General features: G+C 44.9%; 1 protein-coding gene across 1 annotated transcript in view; it reads right to left on the bottom strand.

Annotated features, from left to right (window-relative positions):
- The window catches only part of LOC104472134 (mediator of RNA polymerase II transcription subunit 12-like), a gene marked incomplete at its 3' end in the record, with an annotated part of 31,242 nt that extends 14,054 nt beyond the window's left edge, over window positions 1-17,188 (bottom strand). The window contains 21 exon segments of the mRNA XM_010087695.1: window positions 322-423; window positions 1,120-1,240; window positions 1,568-1,712; window positions 1,913-2,140; window positions 4,150-4,281; window positions 4,539-4,702; window positions 5,493-5,636; window positions 5,782-5,900; window positions 7,029-7,173; window positions 7,451-7,624; window positions 8,518-8,598; window positions 9,045-9,274; window positions 9,920-10,046; window positions 10,441-10,572; window positions 11,373-11,509; window positions 11,960-12,059; window positions 12,351-12,497; window positions 14,692-14,946; window positions 15,503-15,613; window positions 15,888-16,063; window positions 17,090-17,188. Coding sequence (XP_010085997.1) covers window positions 322-423; window positions 1,120-1,240; window positions 1,568-1,712; window positions 1,913-2,140; window positions 4,150-4,281; window positions 4,539-4,702; window positions 5,493-5,636; window positions 5,782-5,900; window positions 7,029-7,173; window positions 7,451-7,624; window positions 8,518-8,598; window positions 9,045-9,274; window positions 9,920-10,046; window positions 10,441-10,572; window positions 11,373-11,509; window positions 11,960-12,059; window positions 12,351-12,497; window positions 14,692-14,946; window positions 15,503-15,613; window positions 15,888-16,063; window positions 17,090-17,186 — 3,067 coding nt within the window.
- Between the last annotated feature and the right edge of the window lie 2,666 nt (window positions 17,189-19,854).

Here is a 19,854-nt window from a genome sequence, read left to right as displayed (position 1 = left end):
TTAAGAGGCTATACAAAGATCTAGACATAAAAAAAAGAAGTGATCATTGCTCTAATGATTTAGTGACAGCAAGGCCACCTCTACTGGCTGGTTTCCTGCCTCCAATGGCCTCATCCCCAGCATGTTGGGCAACATGGAGCAACATAAGCGAAAGAATATTGTTCTTTGTCCTCTGCAGAAAGCAGTATATCAGGCTTTGCCTGGTTTATTCAAAGCAAGTGGGTCATGATCTCTAATTATAGGGTCCAGTATCTCTTTTCTTGGGGTGCAAAAGCCTCAGTATTTTCACAATAAAGAAAGGGTCTACTTTCATTCACTTACTGCCATCTTGCTGGCATGGGTTCAGCTGTGGAGTCTTAAACAGATGGAGTAAAATCCGGCAGGTCAGACGTGCTCCTGGTTCTGAGTCCTGTTCACTGCAGGCTATGTAAAGAAAACAGTCAACTGAGATTTCTGAAACACTGGGACAGCTGACTCTCAATCCAAAAGCTTTTCACAGTGCACTGCCCTGGAGCAGCCAGCTGAGAAGCTGCAGCAGCCTTACTATATTTACAAATACAGAGTATGTGCAGCATTGAGCATGCAAGTGAGAAAATCCATCTCTATTATCCCCCATGACATGGACTGCATTCTGCTTGCTCCATTTTCCCAATTTCACTCTGTCAGGGTCTGGATGCTGCAATCCCCAGAGCAAAGCTAGGAAGACTGGTGACAGAGTAAAGGCAGAGTGACCCAGATACTGTAGGCCCAATTGGTCAGCTGGCTGCTCTAGCCAAAATGCTAAGCTGAACCATGTCAGCAGTGGGAGGTGTACTGCTGGAGTTCAGAGGTGAGTACACTGGTCAGCCAATGTGGCTGATAACATCTCTCCATGCTTATTCAAGCTTGCACACAAACTCCAGAGAGCAAGACACTGAAAAACCTTAGCACAACCAGTTTTTGACAGAAACCAAAAGGCCAGAAATTCTCTAAAGTAAACATTCAATTCTTAAGTAGCACACTATAAAAGAAGCATTGGAAACATGTTTCACAACTATGAGGTTCACAAAGTATCCATTATGAACCGGCCTTTGGGCGAGAACTGAGCCTAAGACCAGCTTTCTGCAGTGATGCACTTACCAGCATTGAGGAGTGAGGGGATAGCAGCACAGCGAATCAGGTCCTCCAGCAGCAAGCACTGCCGGGCAATGAGAATGGCAACAAAGGTAGCCAAGGAATCATGGAAAGATAAGTCACTGACCTGGAAGAGAGGAGATCAGCCAGTGATCACAACAGCCTCTGCCTCATTCCCTCTGTCAGCAATTCCTCAGCCTGCCTGGGAGCTGGGGGGGTGGAAGAGCCCATAACCCCAGGTCAATGTCCATGATCACCCCAGGTCAATGTCCATGATCACCCCAGGTCAATGTCCATGATCACCCCAGGCTGCAACACACACCAAAAGGTAGCCCTGGTATTCAAAGCCTTTCTCCCCTGTCCTCAGAAGACAAAGCCTCCATCCCTTGTTCATTTCTGCCTTTGCCCAATGGATCCCTTTATTCTTTTTCCCCTTTTGAATGTTTGCACTTGCATCAACATTGCAGAGGAGATCATTGAAGCCACAGGTCCCGTTATTGGAGGAACAGCACAAAGCTTTGAGCACACCCAGCCACTCGGCACTTAGAGACTTGCAGTACCCAGTTAGTTCAGCACACAGGATAGCAATGTCGTTCACCCTGTTAAACAAATAATGAAAAAAGCAGAGGGTCAACTTTGCTACTCACACACGCCATCAGGTCAGTGATTCTCTAAGGGACCTCAGCTTTGGCTCCTTCCTCCTCAACACCCCAAGACACCCAAGGAACAGCTACTGCCTTTCTTACCCTCACCTAAAGATTTTACTATCTCAGCAGAACCATGAAAGTTCTGTACTCACCTGTCTGGATCGTGGTGTCCCACACAAACATGCATAAGTGCATTACAAACAAAACTGTAGCGGTTGGCTGGGTTTTCATTGAGGCTCTTGCCCAGGTTGGTGTATGTAAAGTTATGTGCAGATGGATTTTCAATAGTGTCAATCATGAACTCTGGTTCCCATAGCATGTTGGAGTCAGATGGCTCAACATTGCAGTAAATTGTGTTCTTCACCTTGGAGCAGAAGTCACTAAAGAGGACAAGAAAGAGGGATTAGAAACACAAAAAACCTTAAGTTTCCACTGACCTCTGATAAGCAAAGCAATTCTGTGCAAGACAAGCCCTCTCTGGGAAAGAACAGGTGGAAACTCAAGATCACTGTTTACCAAGAAAGACTCTTCCAGAAGACTGAAGATGGTCCTTTGCTGGGGAAGCACATAGAAGTTACCCGCAGGCTAAGTGAACACAGCATGGGAACGGCTATTCAGGTCAGGGAAACACCTAGCTCAGCCTTGGTGTCAGAACAGCTGATGCCCAGAGAAGAGTTTAAGAGCAAGGCAGGCACGTGGCAATACTGCTCCAGCATCCTTTCCCACCCTGATGCAACTTAGGGCTCACAGATTTTCAGAGTTAATGGTAAAATTAATAATTTTATAAAAATGGTTAAAGATAATGGTCTCAACAGATTTTCCTCCTGAAAATTTGTCCACCTATTTTTTGAATCCAGTAGATTTCTGACGTTCACAACACGGAACTCATTCCACATTAACTACGAGAACTATGAAGTTTGTTTTGTTCCAAATCTACCATTTCTTAATTTTCTATTCATTCTTTTTTGTGCTTGTATTGCAAGACATTGATCATTCAGTTTCTTTTCCATATCAACCAGAACTTTACAAACTTCTACCATTCCCCCTCAGTCCTCCTCTTCTGTGGGGAGGAGATTCAGTTCCTCATGAGTAAGTCATTCCAAACCTCTGCTCATTTGTCTATTCACCTTCCTTTGGACCTACCTCCACTACACGGTTTTTGGAGCCTATTGCCCCAAACCACAAGGCACAGCTGTACCAAGACTCAAATGGTGGCCTAGTGATGCTCTCTGGTCTGTTCTCCATTCCTTTCCAAACAATACCTAACATTTAATTTGCTTTTTAACTGTTACCAAATACTACAATGACATTTTCAATTATGTATCTGTTCCAGATCGCAGATCCTTTATCCAACTGATTGTATATATCCATCAGTACATAGAGTTTGGAAGGGAACAAGGACAATCCTCTGTGTGTTATTTTATGTTTAACAACACTAAGCTTCATCTGCAAGTTTATCACCTGGTCACCATTACTGCACCCTACTACAGCAATCTGCAGGCAACTTCTATTGTTATATGCTGAGTAGCAGTTATATGAAAAGTTTTGATATCACCACTCATACAACTGATGCGTAGAACAGCACAAGCCCTAGCAGAGTCCTACAGGACTTCCTCATGGGGAATGACACTGAGGGTTAGATGTCCCTATGGCATGCCTACACTAGAAACACTAATAGGGAACAGGGACTGTGAGAGAAGACAAAGTGAAGCACTGTACTGGGAAACAGGGCTGTCAGGAGAATTACCCCTTCACAGGATCACGCAAGCAAAAAGCCAGGGAAATCTGTGGACTCTCTCTCTGGGCTGCTAAGGGAGGAGCTCCACAGGTTGCTGGTGGGGGGACAGTTCCCAAGAGAAGAACTGCAAAGGGTTGAAGGCCACAGAGTAAAGTAAGCCCACAGGACAGAGCCTGGGGGCAACATCAGCAGAGCAGAACCTGAAGAGCCAAAAGGGGCAGAACAAGGATAAGGACTGCAAAGTAGCACAGGAATAAACCCAGAACCAAGCACAGCAGGTTCAGAAGAAGTCCAAGGATTATTAGGGAGCTGAGCACAAGGAGAGAACAACCTTTAGGATGAATTGCTCAGTCATCAGAGTTTGGTAGGAAGAGACCTCTCTACTTCTACCTCTAGGAGTTTGGTAAGAACAGACCTGTTGAGCTGCAGAGGACTGCTGAAGACAAATTACCAAAAACAAGTTGATGATCTAAGAGTCAATATTATACACTGGGTCTTTACTGCCTGTAAAACATGCACTGCTCCCAAGGCTTCAGCTCCCCATTGAGAGGGCCTCAGGGATAATCCCATCAAATAAAAATCACAAGCAAAGCTTAAGCCAAGGTACTATACTGGTCAGCACCCACTGCATCCCACCTGCCTCAGACTCACCTAAAGAGCTCCCCAAATTTACTTTTGAGGTGACTGCAGGAGGTATACAGGTCGTAGAGATAGGCCAGGATACAGCGCTCTGCTGAAGAGCCATCTGAGCGATTCATACCGTGTTTCACCACTCCACACAGACTGTAGAAAGATAAAAAAATGCCACAGCAACAGGAAAAGAATACCTGAAGGAATATCCTCATTACACAGATACCTTCCTGAGCTCACAGCAACAGTGCTCACTGGGTAACATATCCCATCCCCCACAAATTCTGTGAGCTGAACCCTCAGGCACAAAGTTGCTGCCTTTTAGAAAGCACACATGTATACCTCTGACCATTACAAGCCCCACAAGATACGGTGCTTCCTTCCACACAGTGAGGGGAAGGTTCCCTTACCCTTCGAAGACCTGAGCCATCTGGTCTTGGTTCAATATAAGGCAGGAATGGTAGTGCCGCAGCACAGCCACGATGCACAGGCACAAGCTGGTGGTGTAACTGCCAACAAGGTCGGAGGATTTCAACAGCAGTTCTGCCTCCACCACGCTCAGTTCATTCAGCAACTGCACCCAATGACAGAAAAACCCTTCAACAGCCACAGGGGTAAGCTTTGGTCAGAAACTGAGCAGGCACACCACACCCACAGCCTATAGAACCTGACAGGAAAGGGACTGGCAGGCATTTTCTGCCTAGAGAGGTACCCCTGGAACAGCTGGCACCCCATACTTTAGGCACAATGCCTCACTCACACAGTACAAGGGGCTGTCAGCACTTGGGTATCAGAAGGCAATTGGGATATGACCACAGATAATAGCAGGCAGCTTGTTTGGTAATTCTGTCCTGCATAAATCTCACTTGGCTCCCTTTTTAACGGCCTCAATTCCATCAGCAACCATAGCAAGGCTTCAAGAGATACCTGGCACAGACTGCAGAAACAGCAACAGGATTTTAGCAGGACTCAGAAGGCAGCCTGCACTGCCATGTGCTAAAGATCCTTCCAAGGGACCAAGATGAGAGATTTGCCAGAGACAGGCAATCCCCTTCTCACTCAGAACAAGACTTCGCTGCATCCAGGGACAGAGAGATGCAATGCAAGTCCTTTGGAGACAACCCTGAGGCCTCTGGAAAAATAATTCTCAGAACAGAACATGTAAGACTACCTACCACAAACAAGCTACTCCTCGTAACTGCAGCTTAGGAGCACTGCATGACCACCTAATCTGACTACCTCCATGACACAAGCCAGAGGGTCACCAATGATCCCAGGAGTGGCCCAACTATTGCAGCACAGATCTGCTGCCTTTCAGGCTGATAAGCCCCTCCCCAGGAAGTGTCTGAGCACATTGTGCTTACCTGGATGGCAAAGTCAATAAGACCACTGATATTGAGTGAATACTCCATCAAGTCAAATATGAACTGCACATGCTGTACCAAAGGCAGGTGGTACGACATTCCCAAGGCAAAGCTGGTGATCTGTTCCAAGACATTGCGAGATACCTGCAAGTGCAAGATGACACACAGTACTATCTCCCCTTGCAGAAGTCCCTCAGCAGGCCCATCTCCCTTTTCCTCCAGGAAGCTGCTCTCTAATACAAAGGGACACGGTCAGGGCCCCAGGACAGCAGTCTTGAAAACTTCATACCTGAGATGTGACTTGGTGCTGATCAAAGTGAGAAAGGTGCTGGAACTTGGCAAAGATATCTTCGGCTGTTGGGAATGCTTCTGGCTTGCTCTTTTTCCTCTTCTGCCCTTCTTCTCCACCTACCAAAGGTGGGAGGATCAGAGAACAGTATTAGGCTACCTTCCTCAGCAGAACAGGACTAGACATCAGGAGAGAGAAGCGGGATCTGAGAGAAACAACTGCGCGGACACTATGGTCAGTGAAGAGAAACACAAGGAAGGAGGCGCCCTGGAAAACAGAGATTCCCCTGCAAAGTGGAGAGCATAAGATGAAGTAACTGTGCCCGAAGAAGGCTGTGAATTTTGACAAAACCCACGCTGGAGACGAGCAGTTGTCGGGGGACTGTGACCCCATGTGGGAAGGACTCACGTTGAAGCAGTTTGTGAAGGACTCTCCTGTGAGAAGGGACCGCACGCTGGAGCAGGGAAGACTACGAGGAGCCCTCCCCTGAGGAGGAAGAAGCGGCAGACTGACTGCACCCCCCATTCCCTGCCCCCGCTGCGCCGCCAGGTAGGGGAAAGGCACAGAAACCAGGAACAAAGCCTTTGGGCCTGGGAAGAAGAGAGGGGTGGGGGAGAGATGCCTTTCTAAGATGTAGCTCTCTCTCTCATTATCTTGCTTCTTGTTTTTGATTGTAAATAGTTGATAAATTCAATTGGGTTTTTTTGCTTTTCCGAAGTCATGTCGGTTTCTTGCCTGTGACCCTAAGTGGCGAGTGAAACCCTCCCTGTCCCTGCCTCAGCCCACCAGGTGTTTAATAAAGACTGTCTGGTGGCGTTTTAAAACGACGACACACAGCTATCCAAGTTCCCCATCTGTGCATTTAGCACACGCCCCAAGAATAACAGCATGCTACATTTAATCAAGGTTTTTGCCAAATATGCATAGGCAAAGTCTTCTTGTGCAAGGATCTAAATGCAAGAACTAAAGAAAATAAAATTTGAAAAGCCAAAGTTTTGGCCAGGGTCTAACTCTGAACCTGATATGACTTAATCCTCTTCTGAAGAAAAGTTCAATTATAGCAGGAAGTCAGTCGTCTTACTTGCTATTTAATGTTTAGGAACAATGCGCCATTCCAGACTCTCAGTGACTGAAACCAGGCACTGTAGATTATACAAAATCCTTTCACTGTGAGGCTCCAGACAAAAGAGCCAGCCAACTGGAAAGATGCTCCTACTTCAGAAAGGAGTGGCTCAAACTCTACTAACCTGTCTCTGCAGTGCTCTTTCTGTTTAAGACTTTTAGAATGTCTTTGGTTATTTTCTTGATTGTATGCCGAGCATCATCCCGTTGTTTTCCAACCCCAAAAAGAACTACCAACCGTTGGTTACATTCATGACTGCATGACTCCTCCTAGAAAACCAGCAGAGACAACTGCATTAGCAACTATGAGGCTGAATGCTTTAATCTTGTTTCACATCTGGATCTCTTAAAGGAAAAGGAAAACTTCATCTCAGATGTTGCTCTGGGAGTAAGCAATGAGACATTTTAAATAGATCACCTCCTGCAGCAGTACAGGAAAGCATGACTGCTCCTTACCCACCCATATCAGTACCACAGGGAAGCACAGCAGCCTCACGACCAGAGCGCAAGGCAGCAATAGAGGAGCTGTTATAAGCAGGTCTCTTACCTGAGGAATAGGAAAGTGTGTTGCGTACTGGATGTGCCGGGGTTGGTCATACAGGGATGCTAGCATTCCTTCCACAGACTTATCCTTCAGCAGAGGCTTTGCTTCCTTTTCAGGATCTGGTTTCTCAGGGGAAGGACTGGCTTTAGATTCACAATGCATTGGAGGAGAAAACATCTAGGGAGACACAGAAACAAAAAAAGGTAGTTAAGGGGACATGGTCATGCAACAGCGAAGATTACTGAAGGAAGGTACTCAGGCCTAAAACGAACAGGAAGAGGGAAAGTTGGAGAAAAATCCAGTTCTTAGGGCAATGACCAAGGCAATGTGCTAAGATACTATTCCCATTTCTGCTTCTGGTCCATGTTGTATATTGAGTTAAAAACAATAGGAAATAAATAACAACAACTTAGGATTTTGGGAACAACCATCTCCACAGAACGAACAAGGATCCTGGGAAAGCCGGGGGAAAGCCACATAGCTCTGCACATCACAGCTGCCTGACATGTACCTTGAAAGGCCAGAAATGGCTGGAGGAATGTAGGTACTTGGGGATTTTTCAGCTACAAGTTATTTTTATTATTAAGTGTTTCAAAGCATTCTGCAACCATAAACTATGCCTGCAAATACTATGAAGAACTGTAAAACTAAAGTACTGAAGGCTACATGGTACGATGACAGCAGACCTGTGTCTTTGCCCCAGTGACCAAGAAAACACAGTAACTAGTCACTCCCAGTCTAGAGGTGCTACCGTAGTCATACATTTCCCATCCACTTCCAAGCAGCCCACTTCTCACCCTGCCCAAACACTGGGCTGGCAGCAGCCAGAGCATAAGAGATCCCAGGAATGACTGGGACTCACTCTACTCTGATGGACCACGACCTGCAAAAACAGGTTATACAGACCTTTTTACAGTGTCAGCTGCCTTACAACCCAGCCACTTCCAGCACACTGGCTCTACAGTAGAGAGGGAGTATGCACAAAAAAAGCGAGGCACATGCTGTCCATGGACCCACTACAATATACTGACCTACTTACTAAGTAGCAGGCAGAAAATGCAGGAACATACCGAAAAGTCTGTCTTCTCCATGTCATCAAAGAGCATGCTGGAGTTGTGGTCGATGTCCATGGGCTCAGAAAGACCTGTGTCCTGGGAACAGACAGAGCAGCTTTACATCTCAGTGATGCACCAAGGAACAAGAGAGTATTTGTTTACTACAGCACTCGATGTCCATGTTGGACACAGTGACAGCAATATGTCAACACACCCACAATGCCTGGCAAGCTGGCACCCAATACACTGCAAACATCACGGACAGGCCTCACGCAGCACCTCATGATATGCTGCTTTGCTCTGAGCAGTGCAAGATTTTCCCGTCTACCCTCTTTACATTCTGCTGGCCCTTTCCAGCTACTTAGAACATAGTCTTCTACTTTTAAAACTGAAATTCTAAGCAAATAAGTTGGGGAAAAGAGAAGCATGAGTCACTGGTACATCCTTCAGCAGGTAACAGCAAGGAGGTTGCAAAGCTGGTAAAAACAGGCAAGCATGCTATGGGGACACGTACAAAACAGTCACGGTACTTGTTCTCTCACCTCTAGCTTGATGCCACTGTTTCCCTCCGTCTCCTTCCTGTCATGCTCCTCAGCAGGGTCATCAAAGGGTGAGGGTGGGCGAGGCCCATGAGAATCCATGGCAAGATCACCTCGGGAGATGAGCGTGCACATGTAGATGTTGTGAGAGAAGACATCATGTCGGATTAGCTCACAGAACAGCAGCACCAAGTTAAAGAATTCCACTTTCTCGTTTTCCTTCCCAGGATCAGCTGAAAGGACATCACAGAGAGTCAAGGCTATTGGAGTTCTGCAACATTCTGAGCAACACCAGCCACCTAACCTAGGGCTAGAGACAGTTTCCATAAATCTCAACATAGTAAATGACTAATATACAGTTCTGAGATTACAGCAGAGACTAAAAATAGAAAGCCTAGTTTCAACAGGTGGCAATTAAGTAAGTCAAAAGCTCTCCAGTTGGTCTCACAGACCAGAGGCATAGGACTTTAGCCTGGTGTCATTCCTGGGATACAAACAGTTGTCTGTATCATTCAGAGTTGTATACTGTGCCTCAAACTGTTTGCAGTATTTCCACGGAGAGACTATTCCAGAGCTTAGTCACTTACTAGTTAGAAACCTCCCTCTAGTTCTCAACCTGAATTAATTCCTGATTAGGCTATACTCATTTATTCTTGGCCAACACTTTGTAAGCAGAACTGCTCCTGCATCATCATTCTGCCATCTGGCCCTCCAGGCTGCTGTCCCTCCCTCTCCAAGATATGCTCTGGATTGCAAGGCAAACAGAGAAAGATTTTAGGTACATCCAAGACCTACACACAAGACAATAGCATACAAATTCAAAGTTTTCAGGAGGGTGAAAGCTAGAAACTGTGAGGCCACAAGTTCTTATTACATACTTAGCATAGGAGCTTGAGTGTCAAGGAACTGCATAAGGACATCCTGAAAGACAGGAGCACTGGCTGCAGAGAGAGAGCCCGAAGAGATGGAGCCCTTCTCATCCACGACTTCAGAGTCCCCACATCTCTGTAAAAACAGAAAAGAGTACCGACTGCTGTCACAGAGGAGAAATTCACTATCCATAAACCCCCAAAAAGAAGCCTTCAAGAGAATTTTCCTATCTTGCACTTAGAGAAAAGCACTGCACAGGTTTCTGTAAGCTACTTCACTGTCTCGAAGTATGCCAGCACAGAAATAATCTGTCTTCAAATGTATCCAAGAAATGGGACACGCACCATCTCACACGCTCATTTATGACCTACTTTGGGTTAGATGGAGCAAATCCCATAATTAACAGCACCAGCGTTAAGAGGCATTGTGCTAATCAGACTTTGCCTTCCAGTGTAATAGTCAGATAATGGTAGTTGGGTAACCTCTGCTCTCCTTTACTGCTGCTAGCCTTCCAAGAGTAAGGACTTACCTCAGCCTCTATCTCTGCTTGACGCTTCTCCAGGAGTTTGGCCACAACCATAGCCCTGTGGCGTCCAGAGCGTTTATAGCTGACAGCCCACTCACACAGCAAGGCCACCACTGCATCATCATCTGGGGAGATCTGTTGAGACATAAGCACTATAATGAGAACCTGAGACAAACAGAAGTGAGCAGTCCTACGGCCTCAGGTCGGATATAACAGTGAGTCTACTTCTAGTAGAGCACAGCCTGAAGATTGCTACCTTCCCCTCTTCCTAACGTGGAGGACAGAGGTTAAGTTAGACTTCTCCTCCTTTGACTCCACTTCGCAACATGAGGTGATCCACAGCCCTTGACAAATCTCCAGGCTGGCTTTGCTTCAGAAAATCATCTCTCTTCCAGCAGCACATCTATGGAGTGCTGATCTTAGTGTGGAGTGAAACACGCTTCTTGACAGCCTTGTACAAAGTATGCAAACTACCAGTCCTGCAGCTCACTCCCAGAAACCAATGCAGTATTGCTTGCACCATGGTCCTACACATCATAAATATGTCATCTCCCAGGCTAAGAGGAACTTGAACTGTGAGCTCCCAGAAAGCAGCTGCCAGCCCAGAATTCAACATTTACTTCTCTCAGACACATAATATGTCTTTATCATCAATCTGCTATCCGGACTAATATCTTCCATCAGGAGATTCTCCTCACTTAGACGTGTGGATTCTCTCAAGCTTACATGTATTTGTTAGTGTAGACTTTCTAGAGCACAGACCCCTCATTCTCCCTAACTTAAGGCTGCACAAAATCCTTTTCAAGGGAGATCACATCTCTTGGGCAAAGGCCACTACCAGTCAGCTCTCTGCAGACACAGGACAGTAACTGCGGAATACAAACAAGAACATAGACACATCCAAGACAGGCCCCAGCAGCAAAGTCCCAAGGCACCTCATGGCTGTCTTTGGTTGGACCCAGCCCAAATATCCTGTTATACAAGGAATCCAAGGAGTTGCTGAAGTCAGATCTTTCAAAGCTGTGACTGTCCAGAACCTCTAAAGTGTGCAAGACACGGCCAATAGTGAAACCTAGAAGAGAACAGAGAAGAGAAATGCCTATCTGGCAACCGGTACAACAGACTCTGGAACAAACATTTCTGCAAGCTCATTGCTCAGAAGACTGCCTAAGGAAAGCTGTACCAGTCAGGCAAGGGTCCACCTAGCTTAGTATCCTGACTCTCACAGTGGCCAACAACAGATATTAAGGGAAAGCATCAGAACATGGCACATACGCAAGAGTATAGTTTTCTAGTACACATTTCCAGCTTCCAGTAACAGAAACTCCCCCTATATCTGGGGAAACTGTCCCGTGCAAGATTTTGCACTGGAAAGACAAAGAGCCATCTGGGTTTTCTTCCCTGATGACAGTGAACACCAACAGCAGCAAAGAGGAAAAATCAAAGAAAATAATCAGACAGGAAGTTTCTCAGGGTAACACATAGAACAGCGGGAAAGAAACTTTAACCTACAGCAAGTTACCTGCTGTGGTTTCCTGGCACTTGTCAAATGACCAGCGAACCTCCACTGCCTGGCCACGTTCCTTTATCTGCTGCTCAATTTCACGCAGCTTTGCTCGAACCTACAAGCAATGGACTTGTGTAAACATACAAAAGGATGCCTTAGAAATCCTGTGTACAAAATTATCAGAAAACAAAGAGCATGCCAGTAATTCTACTCAAGGTTAGATTTTGCCTGTCTTCCAACAACATCACTGTCTTGCTTATAGCAGAATGGGAGCAGTTAATGCCTTGGGAGTGAGACAGCACCTCCAGCTCTGTTTATCGCACAACATAAAAAGAAAATCCTGAAAGAGCTAAAATACAGTTATTATCCTGGACCACATGAGCTCCCTCTTTTGAAGGCTGCTCACCTGCTGTGTAAAGGCTGAATTCCCTGCTGGCATGGGCAAGTTGGATGGGGCTATAGGCAGATGGTCCAATGGAGAGCCAGTCTTGATCCTGCTATCAGTCAATGAGTAATGCCACACAAGGGCACTCGGGCAACACAAAATTATACTCTGCAACAGATAGAAAAGTCACTATCACTGAGCAAATAAAGGTCAAACCAATTAAGTTAGATCACTTTCTACAGAAATAACCACTCCTTTAACCTACTGCCCAGGCATTCATCATCCTGTATACATATTTACTGTTTGGGGCTTTTTTGCTCTAAGCTCTCAAAGAATCTTTGGGTCAAAGACCACACTAGAGTAGAAAGGAATAAACTATTATCTTTGCTGCACTGAGTTTCTTGCCCTAGCTACGCTTAGGAAGCCAAGACCAGAGTTCCACATTATCCAAAAGCAGCAACATGTTGCTTCAGAGCTCCCTGCTGCTTCTAAACAGAACTTACTTTCTACAACTCACACCGTCAATACACAATCCAATCCTGATACATATATATACACATATATACATTAGTGACTTACAGCCCTCACCAAGAGTAAAGTGTGAAAAGAAACCTGAGTCAACAGACCCAAACTCACTATACTTTATTATTTAATAATTACAAGTATGATTATAATAGCCATTACAATAACAATACTATTACATATGTATTTTCATTCTTTTATGATCTTGTATAGACACCCACACAAACACAGACAAAACTTCACTGATCAGTTCCTAGGATACATCCCTACAGCTTCTGGCTCACAAGGAGCCAAACATTAAGATGGACAACGAAGGCTGTTTTAAAAACTCCAGCCAAAGAATCTATCACATCTCAAGAACATTTGAGCAAAAGGTTAATTATGTACAATGTTAGAAATGCATGTTTCCATCCTGACTTAACCCAGCTCCAACTTCCAACACTAGATCTTATTCTGCCTTAGCCTTATCTACTATCTGCAGATCAGAAGATCTGTAGATCTTCTATCAGAAGACCTCTTCTGAGACATACTAAAAAAGATCAGATAAATTTGAACTTTTTAAGCAGGTTGTGTTCAAACCCCAAATTAGCCAAATCTTTGCGGTGTATATGCTCATATATTACCCCTAAAGTAAGCTCCCCAAACAGAGGTTTTTTTTATATTTAAAAAGACATGTTTTACCACACAGAAACTAGAAAAAAAATCTAAACTTTTTTAACTGAAAGTGACCAAGAAAGACTTAGCAGGAAGACAAAGCTCATTGCTGCGTTGCTCTCTAGCCCTTGCAGACAAGTCCTTGTCCGACTGTACCCTAGAAATTTTCTTTCTACCCTGTTGGAGAGCTGGCTGGCTGCTTCTTGATCCTGTCAGGGCTCCTTGATCTCAAGTTTCTCTGTTGAGCTGCAGGTTCCCAAGGTCTGTGCTCTCTTCCTCTCCACGTCCTGCTCCATCCTGCACTCTCTGAAATCTACTCTGTTTTAACGTGATCCTTTCCTCCCCTGGAAGGGGCAATCTCCACTCCTTCTGCAGGGACCTACCTAGCCTACCCACTCTCCTCTTGAAGGAGAAAAATACAACCATGAACACACACACACACACTGAACAGAACTCGCCTACCTCCCTCTGACACAAGGTCAGTATGGACTGAGTCCCACGGTGACACACAGCATTTACCCTTCAAACATCTATCAATAAGGCTTCAGCAACCTTGTCCTTTCACCACAAGGTAAGGTTTAATCAATTCCAAGTATAAAGATTATGAGATCAGAGTAGTTCTGCTTCATAGCCTCTCCTCTCCTGAAGAGAGTGGTTTGCCTAAACCATTAAAGTTCTTCTACAAAGAAATGGGAAGGGTTGGTTTTTTGCGTGTGCTGGTTGCTTGGTTTGTTTGGGTTTTTTTTTGTTCTGTGGGCACAGGTTTTTCTGATGAGGGGTTGTTTGTTTTGCCCACAAAGCTACAAAGCACTCTTTCATTTCTGGCATAATTTCCTTTACTAGATGACAACCTTTTACTGACGTACACAATATGAAATAACCCTTTCTTTCTCATCCCCTCTTCTGCAAAGCTTTCCCAGCCATCTGACACCCCTGTGAATAAAGCAAAAGGCTCTATTCCAACCCATTTTTCTTATGCAAGTCAGTAAAGGGCACTGCTACAGCAGTGATGTCTGGTACAAAAGCTCTGTAACATGTCAGCAAAGACCTAACCTTTGAGAATAATGGTTTGATATTTCTGTACTCAGGAAGTTGTTGACTCAGACTGTAACGATTTTTCTGTGATGGCATACAATATAAACTGTCCCCGTTGACCCCACTATCACCAACCACTTCTCAAACCTACCTGAAGGATGCAGCTGAGCCCATATACCACTGGCCGGTGCTGGGGGCACAGCAATAAGTCGCTGAAAGGGCTAGGAGGAGGGTTCCCTGCAGCTGGCTGAGGGGTGGGAGTTGAAGGAAGAGTGTTCCCTGTCTGGGCAGACAGGATGTGTGGTGGGTGCCCGCCAGCACCATCCAGCTGCATAGCAAGCCTGCGAGTGCAGAAGTAGGCCAGACGTCTGGACAGGTATGCAGACTGCACAAACTCTCCAGAGTACTGTAGGAACGAGGGAGGAGGGAAAACATCCTCATTACAAGCAACACAAGAGAAACTCCCAACCCTCCTAAAGTAGTATACTGTTTAGCGTTGGCTTGTAGAGACAGTCCCTTTTTACAGAGAGCTCCTTAGCATCAATGACCACCCACTGTCCACCAAGCAGCAGAAAAACCGTCTAAGTGCTCTATGGCAAAGATTTCACGTATCAAAATGTACCCACACAAAGCCTTCCCAGGGCTTCAAAGGTCTGCCCAGAATCTGTGGCAACAGAAAGAAAGAAGAGCAGTTTCCATGTAGTGGTGTTCAATGAGTTCAACTATCACAGCTATAACATGGGCAGGAATTACCAAGTCCAGTGCAGGGAAACAAAGAAAAGAAGGAAGAAACAGAAGAGAGCAGGATTAAAAGGTATCCTTGCATGAGCTAAGAAGGATGTTCAGAGGGATGCTAGCGTTTTCAGTGCAAAATAGCTCATCATCCCTTAGGCAGTAGGAAGGGGAGTAACAACAGCAGAAGTCAATGCTCTCCTGAATCAAGCTGGGTACATATTTCTTACCCGCAGCAGCAGGGGTAGGAGCATTTTCAGAAATTCATCTTCTCCTGATCGTATTTTCTCAAAGCACTCAAGGACCCACGTCAGGAATTCATGCCGGTCTAGCATGCCATCCTGCACATGGATAAAGGCAGAGCAAACGGACCAAAGCTGAAGCAACATCCACTAAGGAAAGGCAGAACATCAGCAGCTGCTTGCCTTCTAACAGTGGAAATAACTCTAGAAGTTTGCACAGTTCTGTACTACCCTTGCTCTACTCCTGAGCTCAAAATTGCATCCAGCCTCTTCACACAAAGAGAATATTCTGCAGAAATGAATCATTTTGTATCCACTTCCCATAGCCCTCCTCTGCTACGCACCCACCCAGTAGCCCCCTCCAGTCCCTCACCTGGAACATGAACATAGCTAGTTTCTCATTGTAGTCCCACTGCTTCAAAGCTTGTTCCACCTCTTGGGGCATTGGCCCAGATGGTGAACTACAGCCTTGCGCTGGGAGCTGTCTATAGAACTCTGCAATCTTCTGCAGCTGCTCTGACAGGTACTTGGTGATGATCTGCGTCCATTCTGGAGAAGAGGAAACAGGTTAGCAATGAGTGCCACGGCAAACAGAAGCAAAAAAGAACCAGGCCGGTGCACAGGTAGAAACCCAAAAAAGTTCCTGTCATTTGAAAAGGACAGAAAGACAAAGAAAGAAAAGTAGGTGCCACAATACTAGCTTTGCTTGTGACCTAGCGGTGGGAGGGAGGAAGAGGCATCCCCAAACCTAACTGTGGAAGAGACAAACTCAGTACACAAAGTGACTGCAAGATTACACTCCTCTGGGACAATGCAGATGGCAAAGCCCAAGGCAAAACATGCAAGAATACAAAACGAACACCACTTACAGGGTCAGCAGTAGGGCAGACACCCAAAGGAACAGTAAAGTAAATGGAATAAATAAATATATCTAACAAACCAATCAGCTAAGAAGCCAGTGTAATTTTTTTATACCAAACTTAAACAAAAAGGGTAAAATAAAATCCACGGACTTCAGCTGTTAATACTGCTTTTCAAAGGATTGTGGTCAGGTGCTGCAGTCACAGCCATACAAATCAGAAAACAGCCAAGGGAGCTCTCCTAGACCCCAGTAATCTGAAGCAGGCCAGGATACAAAGGATGTTAGATACGGGATCCAGTAAGGCTTAATGAAATTGGAAGCACAAACAGGGAATAACATCCTGGAATTCTCTGGGAAACATACCTATACACTTGAGAAGAAGCTAATCAGTCATTACTAAATTATAATGTTTGCAGTCTTTGCAGGTAAGAAAAAAACAGGTTATACTGCAGAGAGGCACAGTAGAACTCAATGGGGAGAAAGAAGAGGTAGGTTCTCAAGAAGTATTTGTGGCTGCTAAGACTTATTTTTCAACAGTGTTCTCTCACTGGTGGGCCCTGTTGTTTTAGACAGTTATGCACATCAGAGCACTAGGACTTAGCAGCAGGAAACAAGTTTATATGTATTTCCAGGCTACCTCTTACTATTCAAGAGCAGGCTGAGAAGAAAACATCTGGGGTGGACAAAACCAGTGCTCCACACAAAGTGCTTACCAATGAAAGGATCAATGACATGACGCTTTTTCACCTTGGTTTCCGTGATGGCAGCATAATAGGCACAAGTCATTTTGATAAGCCAGGCTGCCCTCATCACTGGAACAGTGTATTTTGCCAAATAACCAAAGACCTCTTCCTTCTTACTAAAGATAGGAACCTGTAATGGAATTGAGAGGGAGAATTACAACCCAGGACTTACATGGCGACTATTCCAAAGCAACCACATGCTGTAGGCACTGCAAGCTGTAAAAGAAGTAAAAAGGGAAAAGGTACTGTGTTGCTCTGTATCTCAAAAAACCTACTGCAAGAATTCACCTCTGGTCAGAAAGCAACAGTACCAGAGCGGCATTTCAGTATAATCAGAAACAAAACTAATGGAAAGAAAACAGAAAACATCACTACATCACTGTAAATCCATGCCCTGAATCCTCCAAACAGCTTTGAGGATATCCTCCAGAGAGGATATAAACAACTACAAAAGGTACAGACAAAGGACTGAGTCAGAAACACAAAGAGTATCTACCGTATAGACTGAAGACTGGACTCTTCATTTCGTAAACAAAAGAGTGGTTACAAAGTCTTGTAATATCATGAGTAGTCACAGAAGACTGTGAGAAACAGGGAATTGAGTACCATAGTAGGAAGGCATTAATTAATCCAAGATTCAAAATTCAAGATACAACATGGGAGGGTACCAGTGAAATCACCAGACTGCAGATTTATAAACCAGGAAGCAATAACAAATCACAGGAAAAAGTACAGCTGTGGGGCTTACTTCCACAGAGAGCAAAAGTACGCGGGTGTTCACAGAGGAAGGAGACAAATTCACACGGAAGAGGCCTGTTTGGTAGGTATCTCAAAGTCCCTGGACTACCGACAATTCAATTGCTTACTTGCTACGTTTCTTGCATTCTTTCTAATTATCCTCTGATGCCTCAAAGACACAAAGACACAGACTACTTGCTACTGACAGTCCGTGCTTTCATCTCAAAGTCCATGAGAACTGATGAAGGCCTTGAAAGGTTCACGCTTTCACAATGATGTCCAGAAACTGACAGCCAACATGCAAAGGACACAAGGACTGTCTCTTTATAGAGACAGATTCTGGGAAAATCTGATTACTTTATTTTCCCCCAAGAGTGACTCAGAATACCAAGGATCAGACAAATTCCAGCTTCCTAACTATGTCCTCTGCTACGTGTTCGCAACTAGGAGTTATGTTTTTCCACAATGCACACTAGATTCCCAAGTTCCTTGTTTATAGGCACACCCTGATAGAGAGTTAACTACCCTTGCTATCAGGCCTGATAAAATGGCAGAGTAAGATCGATCCTTCTTTCTTCTTTCATACTCAGCCAAATTAATTGCTACTAGGAAAATATCTAGCCCTAGACCCCAGAGTACAGAAATGCTCTAGCCTGGCTGAGACCGAGTTATAATAAATATACTCTTCTCAGCTTATAACCAGAAATACGTGTCACTGCGACAGAAGTCTGGAAAGCCACTCAGCTGATTCTTTCCACTAATTCTCACTATGACTTTTGAGAACTCGGAAAACCCTCCACAATAGGAATGGTCCTAATCTAAACAACAGACCAAAGACAACATCCGAACTTTAAAATAAATCAGTCATATCATACAAGCCAAAAGGCAAAGTTGAGCACAACCACCGAACAACAGATGAGGGACCAGTTCTTTCAGGAGGGACGAATACAGAAAGTGCACTACAAATCCTGGATACGCTCTTCAAGCTGAAAGCTTCAAGAGACGTAGAGAGAATAAACTTCTTCAAATAGTAAAAACCTTCTAATATACAAACACTTCAGAAACAAGCATAGATTAAATGCTCTGCCCTGCTAGGCAGCCTCCCTCCTGTAACATACCTTCTTAGCAAGATGAGTGAGGGGCTTAGTTCCAGCCAGATCTGTGAACCAGTTGTTTATGGCACTCTGAGAACGTGCTGTCACCAACCAAAAGTTATCCTTCTGATTCACCTGGGGTTTCCGTCTTCCCGTGTCAGGTAGTGTATTGCACCGCAGCTTTTCTGCAATAATACTGCTAAAATTTGAACTGATCTGGAAAAAAAGTTAAAAAAAGGATTAATTACTTTCCACAGGTAAAAGATCTACTCTATGTGTTTAAAATCTCATTTATCATTCCTACAAAAAGCCTCACCAGTATCAACTTCTGAAACGCAAAAAAACCTGCCAATAATTTGTTTTGTTATACTTGCAAAGAGGAATGCTTCTAGACAAGTCAAACAATAACCAAGCAGGTTTTGAGAAATCTTACTTCTCTTCTACTATAGCCATAATGTAACCAGCAAGAAGACGTTTCCTGCTTCTGGTATCCTAGTCTTCTGCTCTAATTGCAGAATATAAGGAGTTTAACAGAGACTGCAGATACAGACCTGCCCCTAAGATGTATGGAGCAAGACAAGAACCTGCTCTCTCAGAGGTGGGACACAGTTCCAAAACAATGCAGAACTTTGATTCCACAGGGACAGAAGGCTAGGTCCTGTCTCCTGGTTCTGGACACAGCGAAGGAACGAGCCCCAGGACTGCCCAGGACCCCACAGCCTGGGCACCACAGGCACCAGACCCTGACAAACACCCACACTGTCCCGATGGCTCTCACCTTCGCTGGGTTGAAATTGACATTTTTGGCACTGCCATGCTCGTCCCCAGAGACCGCGGGCTGGTTATTGAAGCCTTGCTTGACGTTCAGAGCAGTCAGCTCATCCTGCGGGGAAGGACGATCAG

This window comes from Pterocles gutturalis, unplaced genomic scaffold (genome assembly GCF_000699245.1).
Source record: "Pterocles gutturalis isolate BGI_N339 unplaced genomic scaffold, ASM69924v1 scaffold15326, whole genome shotgun sequence".
Taxonomy (NCBI): domain Eukaryota; kingdom Metazoa; phylum Chordata; class Aves; order Pterocliformes; family Pteroclidae; genus Pterocles; species Pterocles gutturalis.
This window is presented reverse-complemented; position numbering and strand designations above follow the sequence as displayed.